General features: G+C 33.8%; 1 protein-coding gene across 2 annotated transcripts in view; it reads right to left on the reverse strand.

Moving 5' to 3' along the window:
- DNAJC1 (DnaJ heat shock protein family (Hsp40) member C1) overlaps positions 1 to 17,067 on the reverse strand; it is a 263,953-nt gene that overhangs the window by 146,357 nt on the left and 100,529 nt on the right. For both annotated transcript variants that reach the window (XM_053654764.1, XM_053654765.1), the window contains exons 4-6: positions 16,635 to 16,800; positions 15,654 to 15,751; positions 14,589 to 14,682 (exon numbers count right to left, since the gene is read on the reverse strand). In XM_053654764.1, the coding sequence (XP_053510739.1) occupies positions 14,589 to 14,682; positions 15,654 to 15,751; positions 16,635 to 16,800 (358 nt within the window). The remainder of the gene's footprint in view (positions 1 to 14,588; positions 14,683 to 15,653; positions 15,752 to 16,634; positions 16,801 to 17,067) is intronic.

Here is a 17,067-nt window from a genome sequence, read left to right on the forward strand (position 1 = left end):
GGAAATGGAAACTATTAGCAAGGGTCAAGAGGAAATGAATACAATTTCTGAATTGAAAAACACAGCAGAAAGCATTAAAAATAGGGTAGATGAAACAGAAGATCGGATTAGTGAGTTGGAGGACAAAGTAGAAAGCATCTCACAGAAAGCAAGAAAATGAAAAGAGGCTCAGAAAGAATGAAGAGGGATTAAGAGAAATGCAAGAAAATATGAAACATAATAATATCCGAATAATAGGAATACCAGAAGGAGAAGAAGAAGAACAAGAGATAGAAAATATATTTGAAAGAGTAATGAGAGAAAATTTCCCTAATTTGATTAAAGAAAAAGTCACACAAATCCAGAAATCACACAGTCGAATCAAGAGGAACCAGAGGAGGCCCACTTCAAGACACACCATCATTAAAATGGCAAAATTCCAAGACAAAGAGAATCTTAAAGGCAGCAAGGGAGAAAAAAGAAGTAACATACAAGGGAGCCCCAATAAGGTTAGCTACTGACTTCTCAATGGAAATACTCCAAGCAAGAAGAGAATGGCAAGAAATATTCCAAGTAATGAGAAACAGAGGCCTACAACCAAGGCTACTTTACCCAGCAAGGCTCTCAATCAAAATAGAAGGCCAAATAAAGAGCTTCCAAGACAAAAGAAATCTAAAAGAATATGCTGCCACCAAGCCAGCTCTACAAGAAATACTAAAAGGATTGCTTTAAGGAAGGAAGGAAAAGAGGAAGACAGAGAGGAACACAGGTACAAAAATGGCAATGAATAAGTACCTATCAATAATAACCTTAAACATAAATGGATTAAATGCTCCAATCAAAAGACACAGAATAGCTGCATGGATAAGAAAGCATGACCCACACATATGCTGCCTACAAGAGACCCACCTCAGGACAAAAGACCATCAGACTAAAAGTGAAAGGCTGGAAAAAAATTTTCCAAGCAAATGGACAAGAAAAAAAAGCTGGGGTAGCAATTCTCATATCAGACAAAATAGACTTCAAAAAAAGAGCCATAAAGAGAGACCCAGAAGGTCACTTCATAATACTCAAGGGAAGAATCCACCAAGAAGACATTAACATCATAAATATATATGCACCCAATATAGAACCACGAAAATACATAAAGAAAATCTTAGAGGACTTCAAGAAAGATATAGACGGCAACACAATTATAGTGGAAGATTTTAACACCCCACTATCAAAAATGGACAGATCTTCCAAACAAAATATCAACAAAGATATTGCGGCATTAAACAACACCCTTGATGAAATGGACCTAACTGATATATACAGAGCTCTGCACCCCAAAGAAGCTAAATACACATTCTTTTCAAATGCACATGAAACATTTTCAAACATGGACCACATGATAGGACACAAAACAAGTTTCAACAAATTCAAGAATATTGAAATCATACCAAGCATTTTCTCTGACCACAAGGGACTGAAACTGGGAAGCAACCCCAAAGGAAAAAACCCAAAACACCCAAAATCATGGAGACTGAATCGTATGCTATTAAACAACAAATGGGTCAAGAATGATATTAGGGAAGACATCAAAACGTTTCTGGAAACAAATGAAAACAATCTCGCAACAACCCAAAACTTATGGGACACAGCAAAGGCAGTCCTGGGAGGGAAGTTTATAGCAATACCGGCCTACCTAAAGAAGATAGAAACATTTCAAATAAACAACCTTACTCTACGCCTGCAAGAACTTGAGGAACAACAACAAAAACAGCCCAAAGCAAGTAGAAGGAAGGAAATAACCAAGATCAGAGCAGAACTAAATGACATAGAGACTAAAAGCACAATTCTAAGGATCAATGAATCCAGGAGTTGGCTCTTTGAAAAGATAAATAAAATAGATAAGCCTTTAAGTAGGCTCATCAAGAAAAGAAGGGAACAGACACAAATAAACAATCAGAAATGAAACAGGAGAGATTATAACTGATACCACAGAAATAGAAAGGATTGTAAGAAATTACTATGAAGAACTGCATGCCAAGAAATTTGAGAACCTAGGGGAAATGGACACATTTCTAGAAAAATATAATCTCCCAAAACTCAATGAAAAAGAAGTAGAAAACCTGAATAGACCAATAACACCAAAAGAAATTGAAGCAGTAATCAAAAAACTCCCATCACACAAAGGTCCTGGACCAGATGGGTTCACAGGAGAATTCTACAAAGCATTTAAGGAAGAGCTAACCCCTATTCTCCACAGACTATTCCAAAAAATCCGAAAGGATGGAAAACTCCCAAACTCCTTTTATGAAGCCAGCATCATTCTTATTCCAAAACCAGATAGAGACACAATAAAGAAAGAAAACTTCAGGCCAATATCGCTGATGAGCATAGATGCTAAAATCCTCAACAAAATATTGGCAAATCGCATCCAACAATATATCAAAAAGATTATACACCACGACCAAGTGGGATTCATCCCAGGGATGCAAGGTTGGTTCAACGTTCGCAAACCAGTAAATGTAATTCATCGCATAAACAAAAGTAAAGGCAAAAACCACATGATCATATCAACAGACATGGAAAAAGCTTTTGATAAGGTACAACACCCATTTATGATAAAAACACTCAGCAAAGTGGGAATAGAGGGAGCATTCCTCAATATAATAAAGGCCATATATGAGAGACCTACAGCCAATATCGTACTCAATGGGCAAAAATTAAAAGCTTTTCCACTAAGATCAGGAACTAGATAAGGATGTCCACTTTCACCACTTCTATTCAATATAGTATTGGAAGTTTTAGCCACAGCGATCAGGCAAGAAAAGGAAATAAAAGGCATCCAAATCAGAAAGAAGGAAGCAAAACTGTCATTGTTTGCAGATGACATGATAGTGTACATGGAAAATCCTATAGACTCTACCAAAAAACTGCTCGAACTAATTAATGAATTTGGCAAAACTTTGGTTACAAAGTCAATATCTGGAAATCAAAGGCATTTTTGTATACCAACAATGAATCAGCAGAAGCAGAAATCAAGGAACAAATCCTATTCCATATAGGAAAAACAAAAATAAAATACCTGGGAATAAACCTAACTAAGGAGGTAAAAGACCTGTATGCAGAAAACTACACAGCACTGAAGAAAGAAATCCAGAAGACACAAACAAGTGGAAACATATACAGTGTTCATGGATTGGAAGAATTAACATCATCAAAATGTCCATACTACCCAAAGCAATATACAGATTCAATGCAATACCTATTAAAGTACCAATGGCATATTTCACAGACATAGAACAAACACTTCAAAAATTTATATGGAACCATAAACGACCCTGAATAGCAGCTGCACTTTTGAGAAAAAAGAACAAAGTAGGAGGGATCACAATACCTGATATCAAACTGTATTACAAGGCCACTGTAATCAAAACAGCCTGGTACTGGCATAAAAACAGGCACATAGACCAATGGAACTGAACAGAGAGCCCAGAAATCAACCCAACTCTGTATAGTCAATTAATATTCGACAAAGGGGGCAGTAACATAAAATGGAGTAAAGATAGCCTCTTCAACAAATGGTGTTGGGAGAACTGGATAGCTACGTGCAAAAAAAATGAAACTTGAGCACCAACGTACACCATACACCAAAATAAATTCAAGGAGGATAAGACTTAAATATAAGCCTTGAAACCATTAAAGTCCTAGAGGAGAACATCAGCAAGAAAATCTCAGATATTCCACGCAGCAACATTTTTACCGCTATGTCCCCTAGAGCAAGGAATATAAAGGAAAGAAGAAACAAATGGGATCTCATCAAAATAAAAAGCTTCTGCGTGGCTAAAGAAAACAGTACTAAATTAGCAAGACAACCAACTGTATGGGAAAACATATTTGCCAATGATACCTCAGACAAAGGTTTAATCTCCAAAATATACAAAGAACTTACACAACTCCACTCTAAGAAGACATCTAACCCAATTAAAAAATGGGAAAAGGATTTGAACAGATACTTCTCCAAGAAGGACATACAGAATATCCAGAGACACAGGAAGAGATGCTCAATATCGTTAGCTATCAGAGAGATGCAAATTAAAACCACAATGAGATACCACTTTACACTGGTCAGGATGGCTATCATAAACAAAGCAACAAACAACAAATGTTGGAGAGGTTGTGGGGAAAAGGGGTCCTTAGTGCACTGTTGGTAGGATTGCAGACTGGTGCAACCATTATGGAAAACAGTATGGAATTTTCTCAGAAAAATAAAAATCGACCTGCCTTTTGACCCAGCAATTTCACTGCTAGGATTATACTAAGAACCCCAAAACATCAATTTCAAAGAACCTCTGCACCACAATGTTCACAGCAGCACAATTTACAATAGCCAAGAGCTGGAAGCAACCTAGGTGCCCCACAGTAAATGAATGGATCAAAAAATTGTGGTACATATACACAATGGAATTCTATGCAGCAGAGAGAAAGAAGGAGCTACTACCCTTTGCAACAACATGGATGGAACTGGAAAGCATTATGCTGAGTTGAAGTAGGCCAGGCGTTGAAAGACAAATACCATATGATCTCACCTTTAACAGGAAGCTAAACAACAAAACAAACAAGCAGCAGAATAAAAACAAAGACACTGAAATAGAGAACAAGTGGGCAGTTACCAGAGGGGAGAGGGAAGGGAATTTAAGGGGGAAAAGGGGGAGGGTTTTTGAGGAACAAGTATGAAAGACACAGGGATGAGGACTAGGGGGGGAGGAAATGGGAGGGAGGTGGGGAGCACAGGGCAGGGGGGGCTGGGATGGGAGAAATAGAGAAAAAATGTATTTGAAAAATAACTAAATAAAATTTAAAAAATTAACTTATAAAGTTTTTGTAATGGTTAAATATGTTAACATATGGGAAATACCTTGAATAAATCTTGCACACAGTTAAGCCTTAAAGGTGTTAACTATTGTTATTACTCCATCATTTTGCCAAGAATCTTATTCTCTACCACAAAATAAGTGTGGGTTTTTCTACTTCGTACTACATCAAAATTTTTCCTGACAAATCCTGTACCTTCTTGTTTATATAACTTCCTTCTTTAACTCAATGCAAGAAACCTTTTCCTGGGTAATAGGTATCTCTTTCTAGTGGTCCTACCAAATTTGAACATTTCTTTGCTGATGTTTTTTCTTCCTGCTATATCCAACACGGAATTCCACTAAAATTCCTCTTTCAAATACTCATTAGGTCCAAAACCACACTTATCTGAGGATTGTAATGTACCCAATCACCTACATGTATCCATCTAATTCCAGATGTTTTCATATATTCCCTAGTGTCACTCACTGTTGTAGACAAAGTATTCCATCTTCCTTTTATTCCATTTGTAAGCATTTATTTAAATGTTTCTCATGCTTTTTCTTTCCTTCATATCTTATTTGTATTTTCAAATTTTAATTATAATATCCCAGGAAGCATTGTTCCTTCAATAAATCTATGATCTCAAATAATTCTACTGTACTCAACAAACTCTACATTGTCCCAACTATCTTTGTGTACACTTTGCTGTACCACACTTTAAGATGCAGTGACAAACTGGAGGACTTTAAAAAGAAAGTGGTCAAATGGTGAGGCAGTTTGACACTATTTAAAAGGGAATGGAGATGAGAAGATTAGAGATAATCTGATTACTATCATAGCATATCTTCAGGGTCCTTACAGAAAAGAACAAATTAGTACATATGGTTCCAGAGATGAACACTTTGATTTTGGATAAATATAAAAAACTTTCTAATAATTAAAATTACCTGAAAATGAAATTGACTGGCACAGGAGTTAATATTCCAGAGGAGACCAGGTTGCTATTCTTTAAGTTACATTCTAGGGGGGATTCATATAATCAAAATGGGTTGAATAAGAGAAGTTGTTTTCAACTTTTTTCCCTCCCATTCTTCAAGAGGGGCTAATTCATGTGAATAGAATTGTTAAGTAGAACAAACACAAAGTACTGCTCTGAGACCAGAATACAGCACAGTACCCTAGTTTACTCACAAAGGAAATTGTACAAGGTGGAGCAAAAGCAGGTTCACAGTTCTTAAGAAAAATATAGTAATTGATAAATAGTAACACAAGAATAAACTGTGTTTTGTGTACTCACAACTATAAACCTACGTTTGATCCACCCTGTTGATTTCTTGTGAATATAAACTTCTCGTCCATCCTTGTAGATACTGCTTGACAAATAACAGAAAACTTAATAAATATTCAATGAATTAATGCTTATTTTAATCCATCGGGGCTCTGGACTGCCTAGTTTTATCTCCATAATCCTGTATAAAACTGTGTGTATACATTGCTCCAAACAGAATAGTTCCTGTCCTCAAGGAGCTTATAATACTTATGGATGAAACATAAGCTAAAGTTTTTATTAAATTTTAACACTTAACAAAAATTTTTGAAGGGTTCAAAGCCTAGACAAGGGAACTGATTTTATAAGAGCTATGACTAACTTAAAGAACTTGTTAAAGAGGGGGGGAGAACTTACTATGTTTTGGGTGTTCTTTTATATGTAATTATAGAGTATGGGTTCCTATACAAGAAGACATTAAACAGTTATATATATATATTTTTTTTAATTTTATTTAGTTATTTTTCAAGTACAGTTTTTTGTCTATTTTCACCATCTCAGCCTCCCCCGCCCCTTGCCCCCCACCTCCCTCCCATTTCCACCCCCCTTAGTTCTTGTCCCTGTGTCCTTCCTATTTGTTCCTCCAAATCCCTCCCCCTTTTTCCCCTTAACTTCCCTTCCTTCTCCCCTCTGGTCACTATCCCCTTGTTCTCTATTTCAGTGTCTTTGTTTTTTTTTTTTTTTTCTGCTTGCTTGTTTGTTTTGTTGTTTAGCTTCCTGTTAAAGGTGAGATCATATGGTATTTGTCTTTCAGCACCTGGCCTATTTCACTCAGCATAATGCTTTCCAGTTCCATTTTTATTCTTATTTATTGAACCACTATTGTATGTATGGTACTTAGGATATATGAGATTATATGATAAGACAAGCAGTTGTCCTTAAAGTATATGGAAAACTATGAATATCAATTAAAATATGAAATATACACTACAGAAAACAAGAATTTTTGGCTTTAAGATTAAAAAAATTTCTCCCCAGGGCCTAGAAGAGTTCCTGGCACATAGTAAGCACTCAGTAAATATTTGGTGAACCAATTATTGGAAGAGAGGGTGGTGCTCACCCAACATTCTCTCTGTTTCCCCACATTTCTTGTCCTCTTGAGATTAGGTGGGGTCATGGGACTAGTTCTGGATGGGCTGTGGATGGAAATATCATGTGTCATTTCAAGTCGAAGCATTGAAAAGCTTGTGCAATCCTTCAGCTCTCTACTCTTGCTTGCCACAGTGAGCAAAGAGGCCACATGTTCCAGAGGGGTACAGCTAGAAGATGATGAAGACATCACCGTTGTGAGTCCCTGAATGGCTAGTGAGAACAGTGTCATCTTTTCTACCAATCAGTGATAGATTAAGTGGCATACACTACAAAAATATTTTAAGCCACTGGAATTTCATAATGATCTCTCCCTTGGCACAGTCTTATCAGTCTATCCTGATTATAATACAAACAGTTATGAAGTTAGTACAGAGAATATGTAGTGGAAGTTTTCAGTCGGCCAGTAAAGGTTTCATAATGATGACAGTTTAAGCCTTGAAGATGCAATATTTCCAAGGTTAGTGAACTGTGAGATGAAGGATAGCCATAGCACAAACTTTTAGCATTACCGACATAGTTCATTTAAGTGATAAAATAATATGCAGAGCCTGCATTGTCTGTCATGTTTTGAATTGCTTTTGCTTCTCCCTATAAACTCCAAAATATGAAACCATGCAAGGCAAACTTAGGAAGAAGGGGATTGATCTAAAATAGCAGAAGGAAAATAACACTGCTTGCCCTAGTGCCAATAAGAAACATGAAAGAGCTCTGAGAAGTAGCTGCAAAAGCGATGGAGGATGCTCCACTTCTTTTCTTTTTTCTTTCTGACTGTTCGACAGCGCAAATCTATTTTGCGTGACTTTTTTACATAGAACCTTCAACACAGGAAAATATCATCAAATACATTTCTGAAAACTTGCCCACAAAAGTCATTTGTTCTATATCAAATTGTGTTCTCCCACTGACTTATACTATAATCTCAGAATTACATCTAATGTATAATAAAATTATAGTGAGAACAAAGGAAAACTTTAAAATTGTGTATTTTGACTGAGTCCAAATTTTTGTACAGAACTATAATAATGCTAAATTTACAAGGAATAAACAAAAAGACAAAGAAACAAAAAAACAAGTTATGCTTTCCTCTGCCTGGGGCACTAGAATTCAAGGAAATGGAAGTTCTTAAACCTACTTTTTCCATTTGGCTTAAGAAACAGAAGAGACTGTATTAGTCTTCTGTTCAGGCCAATCCAATGTTAGAATTCTTTTACAACTTCTGACAGGGAGTTTAAGATTGGACAGCTTATTCACTCACTATAAACCTAGTTACCCAACTAGTTATTTTGCTATTGGGAAATGTATTCTTACTTGGCTTTTATTCTTTTAATACTTACTTTCATCTGCTTTATGTTTCATTTCTACCATTAACTAGTTATTTCACTTTGAGCAAATTGCCTCACCAATCTGAGTCCTAAGTACTTTTCATTTATAAAATATGGAATTGATGAGACTATATATCTCTAACCTGCTACCTAACATTTTGTGTGTGTGTTTTTCCTTTTTTATATTTAGCAATAACCTATAAACTCTAGTTTATGTTCTGTCCTTGGGCCTCTGAGTAATTGCTTCTTGTAACCTCACTGCAGAGGGTAGAAGAAATGAAATCTTTGCCTTAATGTTGTGAAGTCTTTTCAATTTTCCTGTATCCCTTTGTCTTTCTGCAGCAGTAGAGTTTCAGCCTTATAAAATGTAAGGGCTTTTCTGTCCTTTATCATTTGTTCACATATTTCCCACATTACGTACGTTCAGCTGCAAAGTTAAAAAAAAAAGTTTTTAGAGTACTAAAATTAAGCATCCTCACCCCTTGGAAAATATGTGTTTAACTGAGTAGAAGGGCAGGCAACTCGGCTTGCTACAAATGCCTACTAGCCTTTTCGAAGCCCTTTCCCCTGCTAATTAGCTGTGAATGTTTTGTTTATTTGGTTTCTGACAGGGTCTTAGCAAGCAGAAGCAAAGGCACTAGAAAGGAAAGGCCCTGACTGTACAGAGGGTGACCCCCGGGCTTGTCCACATTTGTTTCTATGGCAGAAACTTCTGGGGAAGGAGGATGCTTCCTAAATATAGTATTCCCTTTGCTCTTAGGCAACTTCTACTTTATTTTTTAAGGTAAAAGCCATGGCACGACAAAGAAGATTCCTCTATTTTCTCAGACAAAGCTCCCAGGCAACCTACAAACCCTGATGGGGGTGGGGCTAGGAATGCTGGAAATTTTCTGCAATAATTTTTAGTTTAACTGTGTTTATGTAAGATTAGCTAGGTAGTAAAAAAAGATGGGACTGGGACTCAACAATGGAAAAAAATGTACAACTTTAGGTAATGCACACCTAAAGGACTTTTATATTTTATAAATTATGTTTCTGAGAAACAATAAAGGCACAGGTAGAGAGAAACATGAATGGTGAATTCCCAGAGAAACAAACTACAAAGTAAATAAATACAGAATACTTAAGACCTGTTTCATCTTAGAAAATGTAGAGAACTATGAACAAACTATGATCTAGATTGGTAATCATTTGGAACATTTGGCACTTACTGATTTTGTATGAGGAATTAATCACATTAAGAATCTAAATTATTATGGGCTCAAATATGTGAGACTCCAACTCAAATGGACAATGAAAAATAAACTAGGTTTTAAGAGTTAAACTGAAAATATGCACATAGCATTGGTTATAGTTCCTAAATTATTTGCTACTTTCATGGCTATGAATATTTTTCAGAATATATATGATCAATTTAAAAATATCCAATGGCAGTTTAGAAGTTAGAAAAATTTCTTGGGGTTACAGGCTGAATACAGCCAACACAAAAGACTGATTTAATCAGATTCTAAGAGAATATGTACGCCCTTCAAAACTACCATGAAAACAGAAACAGACTGGTAAGATAAGAAAGTGCCACTAGAGCTATATTTTTAATGTTGAAATTAAATTCTAGGTCCAAAGCACATAAGGCCTCTCTTTATATAGTCCAAGCTCCTTATTATATTCTAATTTATATTCTATGTCTTCTGTTAAACAATCCTTTTGCTTTCTTAGCTATCTAGACACATTTCATTTCTTCGGGTTTCTCTACTCCTGTGCATAAAATCACACATTTCACTCCTCTGTAATGTCCTTGCACCACTCTGTACACACACTAACCTTCCATCTATTTGTCAATTTGTAAACACTCTCCACATTTTTTCTTTTGTTTCTAATTTGACCTTTACTTTTCTGCTTATGAATGATACGAGGCATACATTTTGCTAAATAAATATCATCTATATATCTTTTCCTTGGATGTTTTCCAATCTGGGAGATGTCTGATAATTAACATTATCAAATATTTAACATATATGATGGTATAATAGTTTTCAGTTCTTTGAACTCATTCTTCTAATCCACCAGTTCTTACTATTCTTCCAATATCTTTTTCAGAGCAAAGGAACAAAATGCCTGTATTGGAAGTAAGAAGAAACTTCTCAAAAAGCAGGTAACTATCAAAGGTATACTTTTATCTCTACCCAGCCTGATCATGGAACCACTTTGAGTAAAATTCTGCCCACAATGTACTCTAACTCTTCTGCTCCCTACAATATATACCTATCTTTGACAGATGTGTGTGGTGAAAATACTTTGCTGTCTTACCAATAAACTTCATGATGTATAGATCTGTCACATCAGTTTTAGCTATTAGAGCATAAATTCCTAAATGGCTATATACAGAATCTGAAGACCGAGGATGTAGTCTTAGATGAGTAATTGGCTGTGTGATATCTTTTGTGTGTTTTTTAAAAGGAATTGTATAATGTCTTCTTTAGGCTTCTTACAGCCTTAACACAGTATGATTATAGGGGAATTACTGTACCTATGAAAGTATTTTTGTATACTACCTAATACACAAAGTGGGCAGGTTCATTGTCAAGGGTCTTAACTATCTTTCATGACTCAATTCATTTGGCGGCTCTTTTTAGTTTTCCTTTGCCATCCTAAATAGAGACAATCTTCTTTGTCTGAACATTTACAGAAGTCATTGTTTATACTACATATGTGAAGCTTATATACCATTCTGTATTACTATTTTAACTCATGTGCTATAACCTCCATTTGACTCTAAAGTCCTAGAAGACAGTCATCCCCATATATAAACCCTTACAGTGTCTTGTTCTGATGTTTAATAAATTTTTATTGAATCGGCTAATCTGTTTTCCTAACTGTATAACGAAAAGAAGCTTTATATATCAAATACTGACATAACAATTCTCATTTGTAATTTTATTGGGAAGGCACATAGAAAATACTTGAAGTAAACAATAAATTAATCAAGCAATGAATGTTCTTAGGAATCTTAGATGCTAAAATAGTGAATTTAGGAGCATAAGGTGAGCCAGAACTGCTACTTTTCCAAATCCTACTGGTTAACCATATGTGTATGGGAGGTGTAACAAAAGAATGGGTAAAGAAAGAATGAGAGAAAAAAAGTTGAAGATGAAGAGCTGTTGATATGACAAGGATAAAATTTGGGTAGAGATTCTGCTAGTGTGAAGGCCATTTGCTGGAAGTCTCTAAATGTCTACTTTTGGCTTGGACCCTCCTTCTTATCCAAAGCTACATATACTTACCCAAAATATTCACAGCTCAGTTTTAATAAAATTAAATTCAAGGGATGCACAAAACCAGAAAAGCCAGTTGTGTTAGCTCTTAAACTTGTTTGTGTCAGTAACACTTGTTATTGTAATTATATTAATTCAATTAAATATTAGATAAAAAGATGAAAAGTGAGTAAACAATGAGAATAGTTTCTATGAAAACCATGTAGATGCTTTGGAAAGCTAAACAAAAGAGTTGCTTGAAATGCTGTTAACTAGATGTAAGTCAATAATGAAAGACTAGGGGATCTAAAAAATCTCTAAGGATTATACAACTACATTGCTTCATAAGTGTCTAGTTTAACTTTTCTTTAAAGAAGTCAAGTGAAAATTTGTCCCTAAAGCAACCAAGATTATAGGTATGGTTTATGCAAGAAAGACTCCTACTTAAAAATAAAATAATGGCCCTATATCACAGGAGTGGTGAACAAATATAAAGTACATGCTTGTAATGTTTAAGATTGTGTATATTATTTTTATATTTAGGGTTCTAGTAGGGCTCTTTTGTGACCATGTACCAATTAGCAATCCAGTCTACTTCAGGTAAAAGGGGCTTTGTTTAAATTTCATAAATATTTTAAGAAAATCTCACAGAAGTGTGATATAAAAATGTCAATGTATAGATAAGGCATATATATTCACATTATACAATTTTATACATGATAAATTAATATAAAAGTCACAGCAGACTGAAAAAAGAACAAACAAAAATCTAATCCTAACAGCAACTATTCAATATTGCTTTGTTGGTATTTATGAAAACATAAGCAATGTTTCTCAATCTAAAATATTTTCATAATTATGACTATAATTTGTATCAATCTTCTATATTACATTAGTTAGCATGAGAAAAATTGATCTTTTATCCTCAAAGTAGTTGTCTGAAGAAAAGAAAAACTGACTCATCTTTTCTTGAAATGCATTTTATCAGGAAATAATTAGACCATAAATTAAAAATTAGTTCCACGGGTTTTGAAAATCAATTATTTGCATCTCAAAAGTGAAAGGCAACAGGTTCCACCAAGTGAAAACTATAAAAGTCAAACTGATATAACAGTTTAAGACAGCAGAGTTTCTGAAGAAAGTAAAGCATTTTTTGTAAAATTTTTTATTTTTGTAAGTTTTCTACAAATTTATGATGAGCAAAACAATCTGTTAGGTCCAGATACCATAGGCAAATAATTGAAAATAATAACTTGTAAATCTAAGTCATCTTAATATACATTGGTTCTATTTTAGCAAATCACCCTGAATGCTAACAAAGAAATACGTTAATTTTACCAAATAAACTTTGTTTCTGATGACTAAGATTAAAATTAAAAGAGTATTTCAGTTTAATGTTTTATGTGATGTTCTATTTATAATATCATTTGACTATATATTTAAATTCATCTACACTTTGGTTTTTCTTTACACAGACTGTAAAGCTGGCAAAATATAAGCACTCAAAAACACCAAAACCAAAACCAAAAATATATCCTAAAATATTTTTCTGTTACATCTTCTCATAAAAACCTGTTAAGACAAATTATGCTTTCCTTTTCTCTTGTTCAGTATTACATATATACCATATAAAAATTGTGGATTTTTATTAAAATAAGCAATATAATATGCTAAATAACTTAAAAACAAAAGCTTTTAAATTATCAAAAATACTTCAATTTTCTCTATACTGTAACCAAAATATATGATTCTATAAGGAATACATATTAAGATAAACTATTTTGATAGAAGACTGGTAAATAATTTCTCAAAGGCTAGGAAGAAACACATTTGTGATCTTTAGTTCATTTTCACTCAAAAATTTTCAACAAAATTTTTGTTATGACAGAATAAAGGAGAATAAAATGTGGAAGTTGGAGTCACTCATTGTCTTAAACAATTAGGAAAAACAGCTCTGATATAAGAAAAATAATGTGGGTAGAGCTGGGAAAAAATTTTCTGTCTTTCTAGCTTTATCTAAACATTTATTTCCTGAAATGTAACATTTTCTCCCAAAATTACAACTTCAAAGAACCTTAAAATTTATACACCAAAGTTATTATCTATACTTTTAAATATTATGTTTATGTGTTGGGAATTTTCTAACCAGATGCAATAATTAAAATTAGCAAAGCAATAATTTAATAAAATATGCTTTGGTATGCTAACCATAAAAAAAATAGAGATTGCAATAGAAATATAACATGTATCTACATTCTATTGTTTGATCAAGACTAGTACAGAAAATTTGATTACCAATGTAGGACAGAATACCCCCACTTCACTTAAATTACAAATAGAATGGAAAACTATATTTTTGCATATTTAAATGCCCATATAAAGCTTTTTAAACTATATATTTAAATACAACTAAAATAATGGGTGACAAGCTATTTGAGCCCATTTTTTTACTTAATATGCCTTAAATGCTAACAGCTGATTAAATTTTTCTTGATTTTATATATGTTCTAAAGACAGTATTTTCCCCCCTTCTTCTGGTGCCTTGGAATTCTAAGGTGTCCTAAAAGCAATGTAAGAGTTATAGGACTAGATATGTAAATTATTTTAGAGTTATTCTAAATTAGGTTTACACTTAAAAAACAGTATTCAGTTCAATCATTATTATGAAGCTTCCACTGTACGTCAGCATTCAGAGAGCAGACATGGGCATGAATTATTTCATGAATAATTAAAGTGAAAGCATGTAAAATATATGAAAGAGGTACATTTTACCTGGATTAGATGAGGTAACGCTTTTAGTGTAAGGCAAAACCAAATCCCCAGTTTGCATGGAAGCAAATCATGCCACTGTGGTTTCATCAGTAATCTAATGGGAAAACAAAAGCAAAGAGGCAAAATTTAGAGAGACAGTTGGAAGACAAAATATTTTTATAAAGATCATGATTTCTATTTTGAATGGCTCTTTCAACAACAAATTTTTTTCAATGATGTATTTGGGATGGTTATCATTTATTCTGACTTATTGTATCATGACATACAAATACAACAGTTACAGCAAATGCAATATGTATAGCAAGTAAGAGATGGCTAAGATTTTGGGAGACTCCTAATCAAGTTATAAAAATAAAGAAACAAAAGACCTTTTTCCAACCTAAACTTTTCATCAGTTCTGAAAAATGAATTCTCAAATCTTATGATTACTTCTGCTATAAAAGACTAAACATTATCACAGTATTCTCAAGTGCTGACAAGCAAATATGAAGATGATAGCATAAACAAACCAATACATAAAAATTAATGTCATTTGCAGTTCACTGAAGCATTACTCACCAATGTCATCAGAACAGAAGACAGGCAGAACAGTCTCTGATCTCCATCTCACACTGATCCAGTTCCTGTCCTGCTGTGTGAACTATTTAAACCCTTTATTTCTTTCTATGAATCAATAGAAGAAATTGTGGTATCTTTCTGAGTGTACTGCATATCACTGCCTCTGCACATAGTGTCAGTCACTCCTGAGCTAAACACTAAAGGATAGACTCATCTAGTAATACTCCTTTCTAAAGTTCAGCATACAAATTTTAAACTACAAGAACCTGAGGGTATCCTGCAAGAATAATTACTTAAGTATATATTAACACTTTACAAGGAAAAAAACTTGTAGAACTTTTGCTTAACATCAGAATTTGTCTCACAAATATGGCACATTATTAGTCTTTTATCTCTATTACTGCAGATGCAAATGTTAGCATACCTGAAATGGATATGAAATTGAATCACATTAAAGAAAGATTTTAAAACAGTTTCAAATTATGAAAAATTTTTATATGCTCCCACCTTTCATTTTTTTCTGAAGCACCAAGTTTTGATAAATCCACACTCTTGCCACCTGTCTTTTTCTTCTTTTCTCTCTTTTTTCTACTAAGCAGTTCATCCTTAATGTGGAAAGAACTATGGTTACAGGTTATCATTAACATGTACTCTTCAAATGTTTTTCAAGAATCTACTGTGAAGGGTAAACATTACAGAGGAACATTTATGTAAATGTATGTAGGATCCAACATGATTAAGTAAAATCATCAATCTTTAACAATAACTGTTGCCATGGTATCCGGTCCTTAAACACACATGAAGTTTAGCACTGTCAGTCACATCTATCTCCATGGCAATCCAAGTTTTCTATGAAGAGAAAGCATTCCACTTACTTTTTCTCATTCATCCAACTTTAATAATGTCACTTCAAAAAGAATGAGTAAACAGATGCTAATTCATGAATACTGACAAATATGTTTGATTATCTTTAGCATACAAATAAATACCCATAGCAGAATAAACTATGTTATAGCTTATTAAAGAAAAATATAATAATTTTTAACCAACTGATTTCTGATATCCTAAGATTATACTCATTTCGAGTCTCAGTTTAAAACTTTTAAAGTAAAAAAATTGTTTATATAAGAGCCTGTAACACAAAAATTTCTCAAATAATTTTTACATGAAAATACTTCCATATATGAAAGTGACAATGAAGAAAACATGGCTCTAGGCTCTACCTTCTAATTTTTGGTTGTATATCAGAGTCTCACAAAATTGTATAACATACTCAATGCCAAGTTTTTAAAAGGGTATTTTCTTCTTATGTCCTAGGTTCTTCTTGACTTAGAAACATATCAAACACTAAATACTGAGCACAAATCTATTATAGTACTAGAGCAGTGTTTGTAGAAGCACTGAAATTTTCATCAGTTGAAAAATAAATGTTTGAAATTCCATTTAAATTAAGGAGGCTATATAATTTGATTTATTACCAACACTTACCAGTTGTTTTTCCAGGTAGATTGACCACACCACAGCATAATGACCCACCGTGAGAATAATGAACAAAAGTAATGCCAGCTCAGCATTGCTCATTTTTCTCACCCGCCTGTAGTAGAATACCGGCTGTCGCCAATCTGGAAGTCCATTGATTAGAATATCATCATACCTACAGTAACAAATACAACAGTTTTTTCATGAAAAATTTGAAATAAAAATAAAAAACTTACTTGTATCTGTATTTAAAAAGAGGAAAAAGAATTTCTCCAAATAGATAACATTTATGTAAATTATTAGCATTACAATGGGCCTATAAATTGAAAACACTGTAAGGACAGTCCAGTCACACAGTCTTCACAAAGAGTACACAGTACTTATCTTACTGTGGATACCAGCTCTTGTGCTTTATAGCACCCGGACGATGTGACTTCTGGAA

The sequence above is a fragment of the Artibeus jamaicensis genome, unplaced genomic scaffold (assembly GCF_021234435.1).
Source record: "Artibeus jamaicensis isolate MK-2021 breed Jamaican fruit bat unplaced genomic scaffold, CSHL_Jam_final contig_867, whole genome shotgun sequence".
Classification (NCBI taxonomy): Eukaryota; Metazoa; Chordata; class Mammalia; order Chiroptera; family Phyllostomidae; genus Artibeus; species Artibeus jamaicensis.